The 15556-nt window shown below is 35.0% G+C and overlaps 2 protein-coding genes across 2 annotated transcripts; both read left to right on the plus strand.

Moving 5' to 3' along the window:
• Nucleotides 1-2876: 2876 nt before the first annotated feature.
• LOC142534983 (uncharacterized) lies at nucleotides 2877-7643 on the plus strand. The gene is made up of 3 exons (XM_075641630.1): nucleotides 2877-3167; nucleotides 3520-3595; nucleotides 7376-7643. Exons 1-3 carry the CDS (start codon nucleotides 3110-3112, stop codon nucleotides 7623-7625), a joined length of 384 nt encoding a protein of 127 aa, XP_075497745.1. The 5' UTR covers nucleotides 2877-3109; the 3' UTR covers nucleotides 7626-7643.
• Nucleotides 7644-7774: 131 nt separating this feature from the next.
• Nucleotides 7775-9609, plus strand: LOC142534979 (uncharacterized). The gene is made up of 6 exons (XM_075641628.1): nucleotides 7775-7998; nucleotides 8093-8185; nucleotides 8278-8394; nucleotides 8479-8952; nucleotides 9023-9277; nucleotides 9361-9609. The coding sequence occupies exons 1-6, from the start codon at nucleotides 7996-7998 to the stop codon at nucleotides 9607-9609; spliced, it is 1191 nt and encodes a 396-aa protein (XP_075497743.1). The 5' UTR covers nucleotides 7775-7995.
• Nucleotides 9610-15556: the final 5947 nt, after the last annotated feature.

The following is a 15556-nucleotide window of genomic DNA, read 5'->3' on the forward strand; positions in this document are numbered from 1 at the left end:
TGTTATTTCCCAATGGAGAGACAATTCTTCAACTTAATTTCATTTGATGATGATGTGTTCTTTTTCTATTCTTATGTGTTTAAACATTAGGTGCAAGAGATTATACTATTATTATTAGTTTCAAAATTCATATTGACTTAATGGTCAATCATGGCAAAGATGTTGATGCAGTAAATATACAATGTTACCGAATAGTAGATCTGAGTGATCAGTCAATCCGTGTGTCTAGATGATCCTTCAGTGGTTCTCACAAGTAAACTTTGGGGGTCACCACCTATATCACGAACAATGTTAGAGGTGTTTGAGGATACCCGGAGAAAACCTTCCGACGCTTAAGTCAGGGATCACTTCAAGAAATGTACTCCTGAAACTAGAGATTGTTTAGAGTAAAAAATAGAGTCATATATACCTTGAAATGAGGATGATCTTCCGTTTATTTTCCAAGATTGATAATAAGCTTGAAGGTGTGACCCATTTCTTTTGGGTTTAATGACATTTTTTTTTAGAGTTTTTCAACAAAATCATGTTTCTACACAACTATGACATGGTAAACAATATGCGGAAGCCTGTTCAAGCGTTACCTCCGGTCATCGAATAATTTGTACGTTTTCTGTTTTCCTCCAATTGAAACCTTCTAAGCACTCCAACTATATTGGAAACAAACATATATAGATTCTTAAGCTTACATACCAAATGTTTACCATTACTAGAGAAGAATCCTTCAGGTTGTTTCATATAAACCTCTTCCTCTAATTCTCCGTTGAGAAAAGCCATTTTCGCATCCATTTTTAGTAATCTAAGTCAAAATATGCAACTAATGCTAGAATGATATGAAGAGAATCTTTCTTAGATACAGGAGAAAAAGTCTCCTTATAGTCAATTCCTTCCTGCTGAGTGAATCCTTTATCTATGAGTTTTGATTTATATCTTTCAATGTTGTCTAATGAGTCTTTCTTTGTTTTGAAGACTCATTTACATCAAATGGATTTTACACCATCAGACAACTGAACAAGATCTCATACTCCAATAAATGCCATAGAATTTCATCTCTTTTTTCATAGCACTAAACCATAATTTTGATTCATTACAACCAATGGATTTTTAAAAACGTTTCAGGATCATTTTCAGCTCCAATGTTAAAATCCAATTTTTGTAATACACAACATAATCACTAGATATAGTTGATCTTCTAATTCTAGTAGATCTCCTTAGGTTGTTTGGTTGATCAACAATTTCTTGTTGTTCTTCATTAACAACTTGATCTACTAGATTTTCATCAGCGATTTTTGGAACTTTAGTAACCGGTTGCCTAACACTTGTTTGGTCTTGAGGAGTGTGAATAACGATCAATCTATCATTTGAATAAGAGGGGTTGTGAATTATTGTGATCTTTCTAAAAAAACTATGTCATTTGAATGATCACTCCCACTAATCAAGTCATTTTAAATAAATTTTGCATTTCTTGATTCTAAAATTCTAGTGTTTTGAGGTTTACAATATAATCTGTACCCTTTGGATTTTTGGGCATATCCGATGAAATATCAACTTATAGTTCTTGGGTCCAGTTTCTTTTCATGTGAGTTACAAACTCTTATTTCTGAATGAAAACCCCAATGGATATATGTTGCAAACTCAGTTTTCAACATTTTAATAATTCAAATGGCGTATTTGGAACAGCCTTAGTTGGAACTCGATTTAATATATACATATTCCCATGCTCTTGGAGAAACTTCGCAAACGGACAAGGTGTCTGTCCATTCTCAATGTATTTACCATAATATTCTCCACCGAACCGTTGTCTATTATTGTGTTTTTTTTGGCTACGACAACGGTTTTTAAAAACCGTTGTCTTTCAGCTGGTTTTATTAGAGCTACGACAACAGTTTTTTAAACGTTGTCTTTTCTTAGGGTTTTATATGGTTAACGACAACGGGTTTACAAAAACCGTTGTGGTAGAATTTTTTTTTAAAAAAATTTGTAGTGTTATATACACTTGCAATAAAAAGGAGAAGAAAAAAAAAGAAAACCCAAACCCATTCCCACGCTACGTCGCCCTCTTCCCCCCAAAATCCCAAGCCGACGCCGCCGCTTCTCAATGCCAAGGAAAAACGGCCGACCACCGTGCGATCTAGCCATCAAATTCGCGACCTTGGTTCGCCAAGAAGACACCATTATCTTTTATCTGATCGAGAGAGCTACCCATTGCAACACGCAGCAAAGAAAGCGAACACAGTCTGATCGAGAGAGCTACCCATTGCTTTACCTTTCCCTTTCACAAAGCATAAAAGCGAACACAGTATTTTGAGACCCTGCCCTCTTCCACCTCCGCCGGCCGGTGGCGCTTCGAAACTCCTGCTTGTTGTCAAAATCTCTCCGCCGTAATCGCGGAGTGCAAGCAGCCCATTCTTAAAGGCGTTAATCTTACGGTTCACGAAGGCGAGGTACCTAATTAAGTTTTTCCCCCCTTGTGTGGTATACAAAATGATGTCGATATGGTTTATTCCATTTTGCTGCATATGTATTTTTTCCACCCAATTTGATGCAATTATGATAACAGTTAAGTGGGGGCTAAGTTGGACGGGTATAGATGTTAAGTGGGCAAGATGATAGTTTGATAACGAAATGTAATTTATCTTTTCACAATTCTGCTGTGTAATCTTGAAGATCACAATATTATATACCGTTTTATGGATATTATGCGGAAAGACATTGACATTTTTGTTGCATTCAAATCGGCTTTATGAATTTAATTTGTGTTCCACGGTGATGTATTGCATCTGTTGGAAGGATTCGAGTTGAATAATTTTGTAATCACATGACCACTTTTATATTGTAGCGTAGGTGTTCGAGAATTTGCTTAAACTAGGTTTTTTTTTTCCTTGCAAATTTTTGGCAAAACCTTTTTTTTGTTGATATTTTCTTTTTTCGATAAAGCATGTATATTTTTAGTGAGACGAATTAATAATGATGGTTGAGAGGGAAACTAAAACTATATATATATCTTTTATTGAACAAAAGTAAATATTGAGACAAATAAAGGTTTTACTCTAATTCTAGTTGTAAGCACATAGTTTTTCAGTTTCTTTGACTCCTAATTTGGTTGTTGGATATGAAAGGTTCATGCTGTGATGGGAAAGAATGGATCTGGGAAGAGTACATTCGCAAAGGTCGGTGCCTTTTTCGTGGTTTTTTGTGATTTAAATATTGTAGTTTCAGACGCATATAAAGAATGAGTCGAGAATGTTATATTTCTTGTCGAGCTCAAGTTTTAATTGCTTTATTTTATTGGGCTGAATTGAGCTCATACAAGCTGATTATATGAATTTTGGGTTAAGAACAAGTTTGAGTTATTCTCATTGAATATAAATCCTTCAAGCTTGTACTTTAGCTAGTCTGAGCAAGCTTCTTTGATGCGGATTTGAGCGGTAATTCCTTTGTTATGGTTGTTTTTCAAGTGTAGTTGTGTCACGTGATGGGCCTGATATGAATTTTTCATTCTTTATGTGCACAAAATTGAAGGTGACAGTGGGGTAGGAAATTTGCTTACTTTCAAGTTTACAGTCGGTAAAAAAGCTGTGGCGACGGTTTCTTGCAGGTATGTTTCTGCATATTTACGAAATAAATTAATGTCATTTTTGATAAAGCCATCGCCACAAAAATACAACGAATGAAGCTATGTAACACGAGCATTGTTGATAGATTCATCACAACATTGATGTCTAATTTTGTTGTTTACAACTCTTTTGAACACCAACTTAATAGTGTTTGTACAATTGTTTTGAAGGATTTGACTCATTGATGGGTGGTTAGTGATACGTATAATGGACAAAGATTGGATGGACAAAGATTGGATGTCAAAGAACAGGTTGTTACATGAATATGAGGTTGGGGTGGAGTATTTCTTGCAGTTTGCATCGCGAAACGCTAACAATCCGAATGCAATGCCTTGCCCATGTGCAAAATGTGGTAATCTAAAGACGAAAGTTATTGACACTATAAGGGCTCATTTGTGTTGTAATGGTATAGATTTAACATATCATACATGGATTTGGCATGGCGAAAGATCTAAGTTCGGGAACTCAATGAATGATAGTGATCGAGTAGGGCAAGATGAACGCAAATATTTTACCGAGGAACCTATAAGTATGGTACATGGTGCATATTTTAGTTATGCTAAGAATCCAAACCAATTCCATAAGCTACTTGAAGATGCCGAGAAACCTTTATATCCTGGATGTGTTAAATTTACAAAGTTATCTGCACTTGTGAAATTATATAACTTGAAGGCAAAATATAGTTGGAGTGATAAAAGTTTCACTGATTTACTTGGTTTGTTTGGGCAAATGCTTCCAGATGACAATGAATTGCCTTTATCTTTGTATGATGCAAAGAAAAGCTTATGTGCTTTAGGGATGGATTATGTGAAAATTCATGCTTGTCCTAATGATTGTATCTTATACCGGAAGGAGTATGAGGAATTTACCAGTTGCCCTATTTGCGGGATGTCAAGGTGGAAGTTGGGTAAAAATTCTACGATAAATGGAGGAGTTCCTGCAAAGGTCCTTTGGTACTTCCCACCTATTCCCAGATTTCAAAGATGGTTTCAGCAGAAGGTGATATATAAGGAATTAACTTGGCATGCTGATAAAAGAATTCGTGATGGATACTTGCGTCATCCGGCTGATGCACCCTCTTGGAAAGTAGTGGATCACAACTGGCCAAATTTTGCTTCCGAGCCAAGAAATCTAAGATTGGCCATATCAGCAAACGGCATGAATCCACATAGTTCGATGAGTTCTGCATATAGTTGTTGGCCAATTGTGATGATCACTTACAACCTTCCTCCAAGTTTGTGTATGAAAAGAATTTATGATGCTCACTTTGTTGATTTCTGGTCCCAAACAACCGGGAAATGATATTGATGTCTACTTAGCACCTCTAATTGACGAATTAAAATTTTTATGGGATAATGGTGTTGATACATATGATGCATATCGAAAAGAAATGTTCTCGCTTAGAGCTGTGTTACTATGGACGATCAATGATTTTCCTGCATATGGGAACATGTCAGGTTGTATTGTGAAAGGATATCATGCATGTCCAATATGTGGTGAAGAAACATATTCGACGAGGTTGAAGCATAGTAGAAAAATTGTGTATACAGTCCATAGAAGGTTTCTTCCTACAAGTCATCCATATCGAAGGCAAAAGAAAGCATTTAATGGGAACCAAGAGTTTAAACTCGCACCAAAACCATTAACTGGGCATGAAGTTTTAGAAAGAGTTGAAAGAATTAATTATCACCTGGGAAAAATGAGTGGGAAGCTTCAGTTGAAGGTAGGTGATGAGAAATCATGTTGGAAAAAGAAATCTATATTCTTTGAACTTGAGTATTGGAAACATCTACATGTTCGACATGTTCTTGATGTGATGCATATTGAAAAAAATGTTTGTGAAAGTCTCATCGGTACGTTACTTGACATTCCAGGAAAAACGAAGGATGGAGTTGCAGCAAGACCAGATCTCATGGAGATGAATTTGAGGACTGATTTGATACCAAAGATGGGGGAGAAAAGAACGTATTTGCCAGCAGCCTGTTATACTCTAAGCAAGTCTGAGAAAAGAAAATTTTGCAATTCTCTGTTTGGAATAAAGGTCCCTACGGGTTACTCATCTAATATTAAAAACCTCGTGTCGATGAAGGACTTGAAACTTGTTGGCCTTAAGTCACACGACTATCACACTTTGATGCAACAATTGCTTCCAGTGGCCATACGAGGTGTCCTACATAAACATGTTAGAGATACTATCACTCAGTTGTGTGGGTTCTTCAATGTGTTATACAATAAAGTGATAGATGTCTCAAAGTTGGATGAGATACAAAGAGAGATTGTGATGATATTGTGTTTACTGGAGAAATATTTCCCCCCATCTTTTTTTGATATAATGATTCATTTAACCGTTCATCTTGTACGCGAAATAAAATTGTGTGGACCGGTTTGGTTTAGGCATATGTATCCATTTGAAAGATTCATGAAGATATTGAAAGGCTATGTGCAAAATCGCAATCGGCCTGAAGGGTGTATAGCCGAACGTTATATTGCTGAAGAGGCTGTGGAATTTTGCTCGGACTACATGTCTAGTGTAGATACAATTGGTATCCCATCAATGCATCGGAGAGTACAACTCACTAAGCCTCTGTCTGGTTCAGTAATGCACTACACTAGTGATGATGAGTTGAATCAAGCACATCGTTATCTACTGGAAAATGATGTTGACGTTGAGCCTTATATCGAGTAATTTCTTTGACTTAGTAATACTTTCTTGCTATTCTTTTACATTCAATTGGTTAACTTATCCTTAATCATTTCATCAGGGAACACATGACATTTTTGGATGCAAAATTTCCCCATAAAGCAAAGTCCAAAAGGTGGTTACAAGATGAGCATAACCGAACCTTTATTAACTGGTTACGTGATACTGTAAGTTGTCTAAATATCAATATCATGGAGTTTTTTTTAAAACTTAGGGTTAAATTTTAGCACTTTGTGAAATATAGGTTGCAAGTGCAGTTGGCAATTCCACTCGTGAAATTTCAGAAAAATTGAAGTGGGTAGCGCGCGGACCTAGCAAACAAGTGTTAAAATACTCTAGTTATTTGATTGATGGGGTCACTTATCATACAAAAGAGCGAGATGATGTACGAGTTGTGCAAAATTCCGGAGTAAGCTTAGTCGCAACGACAATGCAAGTTGCTAGTGCAAAGGATAAAAATCCAGTTGTGTCAGACATGATTTTTTATGGAGTTATTCAAGAAATATGGGAACTTGATTACCAAATGTTTCAAATTCCAATGTTTAAATGTAATTGGGTTGAAAATATTAACGGTATTAAAGTTGATGATCTTGGTTTCACGTTGGTAAACCTGAAGAGAATTGGATTCAAGTCTGACTCTTTATCTTGGGCAGTCAAGCAAAGCAGGTGTTTTACATTGAAGATCCTCAAGATCCTGCATGGCATGTTGTACTTGCAAGTCCCACAAGAGAGTATATTCACTACATGAATGGTGATGAATTGGAGAATGATGTATCCCACTATCAATGTTTTACGCGAGGGTTTATATCAATGGATGTTGATGGAATAGATGAAAATGAACCTCCATGCATTCGTGAACATTGTGATGGGTATTGGATTGACAATAATTAAGTGCAATCCTAAATGACTTGAACCAGCATGATAGGTTACATTCCTTTGCTGTTCTGCATATTACATTTTCATGTAGAAAGAAAAATAAAGAACTGAGTACTAATTTTTTTATGACATGCATTGCATAATGCATTTTTCTGATTGCCTAACAAATTGTAAATGCTTGCAGGATGTCAAAGAACGAGAAGCCTAAACAGAATACTGCATATTCTGCCAATGACAATAGTTGTGGGGGCGAAACAGTTTTGGAATCTACAGAGACGGAAACAACAAAATCATCTAGAGGCCGTACACATTTGGATAGGCTTGTTAGGCAAAGGGTTCATGGAATCAGAAAGGATGTGAGGTTCAATAAATTGGGACAGCCAGTTGGAGAATTTGCAGGTGAGATGCAAAGTTATATTGGTGTTCTTGTTTGAGAAAAGGTAAAGATAAGTTATCAGACTTGGAAAATGGTTCTAAATGATGTCAAAGATTTAATATGGGAATCGGTTAATGTAAGTTATAATGTTTTGACTATTTTAATTATTTTTCATATGGTTATGATATGTTTAATGTTATGGGTTAATATGACTTCTACAGCTGACGTACAATGTTGATCAAAGCTGGAAGAAGGGATGTCTGAACTCTGCAAATAACAAGTGGCGACAGTTTAAAGCTTTTCTCACTCAAAAGTTCATTTTTAACAAGCGGGATCACACTGAGGATTTGAAAGAACCACCTACTGGGTTTGGTATTACACGAGATGATTGGAGTTCATTTGTAATCAGTCGCTTGTCTGATGACTTCATGGTAAGATTCTTAATTTGTTACTTTCAAATTAGTAGACCATAACAAATTATTTCAATTGACATATGATATATGTGGGCAATTTTCAATTAACTAGAAATTGCGTGATGAACAAAAGAAGAGAAGAAAGCAAAACATATACCCCCATCGTATGTCTCGGAAAGGATATGCACGTTTCGCCGACGAAATAGTAAGTATGAGAAACTGAGTTAATTCGAAAAGTTTACTAAGTCCATGCTATGTGATTTTTAAATTTGTTGATAACATACATATTGTTTGTAGGCAGATGAGTTATGTGACGATGATGATATAAATCGAGCAATTATGTGGAAGAAAGGACGGGTCAATAAGAAGGGTCAATATGAAGGCGATGAGTTGAAATCGGCAATAGAAAAGATTGTAAGCAAACAATACATGAAAATGAATAATTTTTATTCATTATAACTGTTTTTAGTAATTATCTTGTTCTTTTGTGCATGACAGGATGGTTATGTGCAACAAAAAATCGAGGGTACGTTGCAATATGAAGAGGGAAAAAATGATATCCTTACGAAAGCTCTGGATTCATATGAACATTCTGGTCGTGTGAGAGGTGTTGGAGGTCATATCACTCCAAGCATCTACTTTAATATTGGTAGAGTATGGAAGAGTCCTTTTGGTGATGACCATATATTTCTTAATCAAACAAAGGAGTTGATGGAGGCAAAGATATTAATCTCAAAACAAGATGCACGAATCGCAGAACAAAATGCACGCATATCAGATCAAGATGCACGCATACAGAGACTTGAAGAAATGTTCAAAAAGGGTGCAAGCAACTTTGACATTGAAGAAAAAGGTAGTTGCTCAGTAAAGTTGCATCCCATGAGTGACGATAAAATCAAAAAGGGTGCAAGCAACTATGCAACTTCGCATGATGATGACGTGAAAACTTTGAGCAATGCTGAGTTTCTGCAGGTATCTGATTATTGCAATTGTCCATGACTATGATTTGTATCAATTTATAACATGATTATTTGTCTTCTAGGGCAAGCCGGTTGCATTGGCATTGGAATCTAGGACCAACATTGTTGCCTACGGTACAATTGTCCATGTCAATGCGGATGATAAATTATTTCATGGTGTTCCATCACCCATTACTTGCATGCACGTATCCATTGATAATGCTGTGGAAAAATTAGCACATTTATCATTTCCAATTCCAAACGAATGTGATACTGTTGGTGATGCTGTTGGAACACATGTAGCTTGGCCAGCACACTTCGTAGTAATTCAAGATGAGGTAAATGTCAATTTATATTTAAATTTAAAGTATCATAAATAATTCAATATTGCAGCTAACATATGTACATTTGCAATGTTTAGAAGCTTCAAAAGAAGAAAAATGTCGACCACAGAAATAAGATTGGTTTGTCTTCAAGTGTGCCAAGATCTTTACATCTTTTGTATTGTTATTGTAAACGTGCTCTAACCGATGAACAAAATTTATCACTGCTTTTTTATCATGATTTATTTGACGAGAGTTACGAACTACTTCTGCACCTTGAAGACATCATTCCTTTCTATAGTTTGGATCCAATATCTGCCAATTGTATAGTTGTGTACATGTGGTAAATCTTCTTCTTTTGTTTGTTGACCACTTAAGCTGTATAAACTTAATTAATTTATCATATTCACATTATTCTGTTGGAAATTGTAAGCATCTGTATAAAAAGATGAAAAAGGACAACAAGACTGACAAGTTTATAGTAGTGTCTCACGATCTTAATTTGTTTTCCACATTGCTTATCCACTTCATCCGTAAAAACCTTAAAGGCTTCATTTTTGTTATGAAGCATGTAAATATACATGTATCGTGAGTAATCATCAACGAAGGAGATGAAATATTTCGGACTTTGCATGTCCATATCTGGACAAAAAATATCTGAACGTTTGATTTCTAATATTTATGTACTCCTCTTCACACCCTTTTTATACATATTGGTCTGCTTTCCCTTTATGCAGTCCACACAAATATCAAAATCAGTAAAATCTAAAGTACTAAGTATTCCATCATTCACTAATCTTTTAATCCTCTCTATGGAGATGTGTCCCAATCTCCTGTGCCATGATATAGATGAATCTTCATTTATAACACATCTTTTAATACATTTTTGAACATGCATAGTGATATTATTATTTTGTAAAGAAATAGAGAAAAGACCATCAATCATTGTACCATTTCCAACAATATTTGATTTATAAAATAAATTTATTGATTTATCCAAAAAATGAAAGGAATAATCAATGGGGTACAAGATTTGAAAGTGAAATTAAATTCCTAGAAAGACTAGGGACCTAAAATGTCTTTTCTCATTTTAAAATAAAATTACTATCCAATATAAGGCAACAAGTCTCAATAGCCTCCAAATGCGAAGACATCTTGTTTCTCGAATAGATGTTCCGCTCATTTTCTAGAGGTTCCTTAGGCTTTACATACTCTACAAGGTATTTGTAACATGAATTATAGAACCAGAATCAATCCACCATGTGTTATAAATCATATCAATCATATTAGATTCATAACATACAAATGAAATATGAATATCTTTCTTTTCAAGCCAATCTTTAAATTTATGTGTCTTGTCCTTTTACAGAATAATCACTTGGATTCTTTCTTGATTTCATGTTGGGATGGAATTATTCATTTCCCTTTATTCTTTCTTGATTTCAGGTTGGGGTGGAATTATTCATTTCCCTTTTTCCTTGACTTTGGCCTGTTTCTTATACTTTCCTTGTGTAGTCATAGAAGCATTATCATTTTTTTCTATTAACAACTTTTTTCCTCTTGAACACACATGATCATTAATTCATTTATTGACCACTTATCCTTATGTGTGTTGGAGGAAATTTTGAAGGGTCCATATTTTTGTGGAATAGTGCATAAAATATAGTGCACAAGAAAAGTTTCAGACATTTCCACTTCAAGTGTTTTGAGTCGAGCAGTTATGTCCCGCATATTCATGATGTGCTCTCGCACACCTCTCACACTGATGAGCCTTGATGAAGAGAATTCCATAATTAGGAAGACGGAAAATACCTTATCTGAAGACTGAAATTGTTCATCAATAGCATTCAGAAATTCTTTGATATTATTATGCTGATCGACGGAACGTCGTATATCAGCACATATTTTGGTCTTTATGAACCTTACTCAGAGTCGATTAGATCACTCCCATTTTTCATAAAGATCAACATCATCTGGAATGTTGTTTTCAACAATAACAAAACAGTTCGTCTTTCCGTATAGCATATTAATCAATATCTTACACCCTAATTGAAGAAGAATTCTTTATTTTCATATTTTATAATTATCGCCCTTCAGTTCGGGAATGTCACATTTCATATCAGAAAAAATCGTCGGTTGCATAACTGCATAAAAATACAATATACTTATTATTATTTTTTTTAATTTTTTGAGGTAATATCACGTTTTACCAATGTAAATCACGTTTTAAAATTTTAGTGACATAAAATTTGCATGTAGGCTAAACTTTTAATTCAATAAGATTTTTCTGGAACTTTATGATAAAACTATCAAAATATGTTTTCTTTTAACTCCTGTGGGAAATTATTCGATACACATTAACTTACCAAATTTCGAAAACTTGGTTCCCAAGTATATACAATTTCAAAATTTATATTGGACTGGGTGGTTGAATGTAGACTACTTTCTTGTACATATTCATGATGTACCTATACTACGTTGAATTCATTAATTTCTTTGTTGAGCAAAAGTTATCTTGCGTGTAATATTTCTTCCAAATTTTATTGATATCCTATACTTAAGTTTCAAAATTATTGAATATATTGTACTAGATTTTCGAATTTCGTGTATTTATTGAAAATTCGAATACCATGTATAATTTAATATTTTCTAATTTATTTTTTTTACAATAATATCATAATACATTTTTATACATTTCTATATTTAAATAAATAAGTACATGGTCAAAAATCGTGGTTCTCACGGGTTAGATTTGTTCTGCATAAGTATTTCAGAAATATTGGCAAGTCTACGGTCTTTGGGCCGAGGAACCGATATTTCTCGAGAAGGCCAATTGACAAAAACCAGTGGTTTCAATGGAAGCCGTCTCATCAAATATCCATGAACTACCATGACAGTAAGAATCCATCTTACCTCAAGTCAAGAAGATCAGAACTTGGGAGAAAATCTGTTGAACATGTTAGACATGAACACGTGAGCAAAGACGAGTCCAAGAGGTAAGGACCAGGTAACGAGAATTCGATTTGTGCTTCTTGCTAGGAGGGAGTTTGGTGAAGCTTGGAGAGTGGCCCATCATAAAAGGTTTCTTAAGCTACTCATTTGGACACAAAAAGAAGGTTATTCATGGAACGAGCTGCTTCTAGGAGAAAGAAGCTTAGCTAGATGAAAATCAAATCTAAATTTGGTAGATCGGGTACGAAGAACAAATCTAGTGATGAATATAATGAATCAATTAGCGAAGAAGATGTGAAGGAACGCAAAACACTTGACTTTTGTGTGAGAAAGTTTTAAGTCTCCATAGATTGTGATACACGCATTGTCATATTTCTAGAGAATTTCAAACTAATGAAAGAAGAGCCCAGGGAGTTAGTGCATAAGGAATCACTGCAAGAAGAGATAAATAATAGTAAACTCCTAGAAGAAGGCTCGGGATTGGTCATCAAAGAGAATGGGTAGCAGGTAATTCCAAGGAATGAAATAAAGAAATGTTTTGTTCCTAAAGGAAAGATTTTTTAGAAGAAATGGAGATGTAATCATATTGATGGTGAGAAGAAGAGAAGTATGAATCAAAACACAATGATTCGAGGGAGTCAATTCAGAGACATGGTGGAGTCCACGGGATTTGGGCCGAGGAACCGACACATCTCAAAGAAGATGATGAATTTTAAGCTAAAGAGACAACATGTTACTGTAAAATCTTTTTACTAGACCAAGAGGAGTGTATAATCCCCAAAGAATTTAACTCTTCAAAAACCGAAGGAATCCTGGATCATTATCAAGCGTTCTCGGGATATCATATATTGTACCTAGCCCAAAGATTGGTAATCGAGAGTAGTAATGACTAAAATTATTTTCAAGGAATTCGCTGTAGTTGCAACAGCCAAGGAAAGAACATATTTCCAGTAATTGTTGCCCAATTTAGAATTTCAAGAAACTCGAGACACGAAAATGATACAGTAATAAAGTATGGATTAGTCCTACAGGCTATCAAAGAAGTTGAAATGTACGTGATCTTACGGATTGAGGTTTTGGTTCCAGTGAGTTGAAGAAAATGAAGAACAGAAGGGATTTAGAGCTTGCTTTATGGATTTCTGAGACGAAATGAGTGTTTAGGCCATTCATGTGCTTTGATTCCAACACCACCACCAAATCACCGTTCCATCATCAAATCCCAATCCAACAACAACACTCCACAATACTTCACAGGAAAAATAAATAAAGCAAGCCTAAGATGTAAAACACCGATTTTTTTCAGGAGATAAGAATTTTGATGATAAGGCTAATTTTGGGATAAATAAACCAAGATCTAAAATTTGATATGATACAGATATCAGATAAAGATCTAAGATTTGATATGATATTGATATCAGATAAAGATCTAATATTTGATATGATAATTATCCTAGATTTAAAGTTTAATTTAAAAGTTCAAACGCGAGGATAATACACAATCATGATAGCAGTCACATCTCTATAAATAGGAGAAGCTCCCATTCAGAATTTACACCTCATTTACACATCAAATTTTTGGTTTTGCTCTCTAATTTTCGAAATTCCCTTCCAAAAATTCTGCACGAGTTATCAAAATTCTGTCCATGTTCAGAAATTCGTTTCTCTCGCTCGGGTAGAAGGAATCCGATCTCCACTGTTCAGAATATGCTTTCATATGTTTATAATAACATATCCAAATTTCAGCCAAATCAAACGGTTAGTTTTTCGTTTATAGCCTTCGTAAGAAAACTGCTCATATTCTGCGCGAAAAAAAAACATACCTACGGTTTTCCTCTATAAACAGGATAAAACGACTTAAAACCCGATCTTCACCGTTCATAACTTTTTCGACGTACTTTTGAACATACTGTGAAAATTTGAGCCCGATCCAACGGTTCAATAAGGCACAATGAATTTTTCAAGACGGCTGATTTTTCGGGCGATGGTGTACCTGCGTCTTCGAAGTGCCAGTTGCACGATTCTTCTATGGTTTTCGAATTCTTCATGTTTTCTTCCAGGTCCAAGGTAAGTGGGTTTTTGTTATACTATAATATGCACACTTGTCCTTCATAAGTGCGCTTTTGTTATGTATATATTCTTTCGTAAGTGAGTTTTTGTTGCCACATCTTTTCTTTGAAGTGTGCTTGCGTTTAAAAAATTATAATTTATGTACGAATCTCCCTTGAGTTTTTGAAAGTTCGTTCGAGCATAATTCCTTGTTCATTATATATTTTCTTCAAGATTTGTCAAGTTATTATGTTCAAAGCACTGTTAGGATTCAATTGGATATGGGAAAGGATTTCCGAACTATGATCCTTATACGGTGGGATGGTTACCGTTGTACGGCTTCACTCCATAGAGGATTAATATATTGGACATGACCTCACTCTTTAGAGGATTATTATATAGGAGACTGATATCAGGAAACCATGGAAATGAGATGACTTTCAGTGCTATATGAGTATGCTAAACAAGTATGATGTACGAATATGATATGTGATGACATGTTATGATTATGAAGTATGAGTATTCGTTATTATTCAAGTTACGATATGCTATGTAAAATTTGAATTCAAGTATATGTATATGTTGTTTCGTGTCTCGAACAGCCCCCCACTTGCTGAGTATTTCCCAAAATACTCACCTCTTACTTCCTCTCCACCCATATAAGAACGAAGAGCAAATGGATGAAGATGAGCAAGAGCAATTTTGGGGATGGTAGAAGATCCCGAGTTATTCCAGAAGTTTTAAAGCTTAGTTTAAGTTTATCGCTTCCGCACTATTTAAAACATTTTTAATTAGTTTATTTTGGTATTTAAGTTGTAAAGACGATTTTTTTTGTTGATTATGAGAAATAAATTGGTTTTGGTATATACTGTACTACAAGGCTTGTTGTTTGACGATTATGTGATTGTTGAGCAACGTCGACGTCGACTAACCCCGGTCTCGGGGCGTGACATTTAAGTGGTATCAGAGCCGCCAGGTTTATAATCTAGTTGGGGAAAATTTTACCAGAAGGATAAAAAAAATCAGACAGATTTTTGCAAAGAGCCGATCTAGTCTCCTTCAGAACGACCCAACGAGTAATATCCATAACGAAGTTGAGAGGCATTGTCCGAAAACGCAAAATTCCTTCGTTTAGGCATCTAAAATCGCGTATTTCCATTTTAGAAAAGTTCGTATATCCTATAACTTTCTGAAGAAAATTACAAATTCGATTATGTCAACTGTTCTGGAATTCTCTCAACGTTTTCTTTCAATCCATATGTTTATCTCCAAACCTTCCATTTTTGGAAAATTTCT

This window comes from Primulina tabacum, unplaced genomic scaffold (genome assembly GCF_025594145.1).
Source record: "Primulina tabacum isolate GXHZ01 unplaced genomic scaffold, ASM2559414v2 Contig773, whole genome shotgun sequence".
NCBI classification, from domain to species: Eukaryota; Viridiplantae; Streptophyta; class Magnoliopsida; order Lamiales; family Gesneriaceae; genus Primulina; species Primulina tabacum.

What these genes read in the sequence shown, in the direction of transcription:
- LOC142534983 (XM_075641630.1), top strand. Translation starts at nt 3,110, where the DNA reads ATGAAAGGTTCATGCTGTGATGGGAAAGAATGGATCTGGGAAGAGTAC. An exon ending in GGAAGAGTACATTCGCAAAG is followed by an intron (nt 3,168 to 3,519) that starts GTCGGTGCCTTT and finishes ACAAAATTGAAG; the next exon opens with GTGACAGTGGGGTAGGAAAT. An exon ending in GTGGCGACGGTTTCTTGCAG is followed by an intron (nt 3,596 to 7,375) that starts GTATGTTTCTGC and finishes AAATGCTTGCAG; the next exon opens with GATGTCAAAGAACGAGAAGC.
- LOC142534979 (XM_075641628.1), top strand. An exon ending in AATCGGCAATAGAAAAGATT is followed by an intron (nt 8,395 to 8,478) that starts GTAAGCAAACAA and finishes TGTGCATGACAG; the next exon opens with GATGGTTATGTGCAACAAAA. An exon ending in GCAATGCTGAGTTTCTGCAG is followed by an intron (nt 8,953 to 9,022) that starts GTATCTGATTAT and finishes TTTGTCTTCTAG; the next exon opens with GGCAAGCCGGTTGCATTGGC.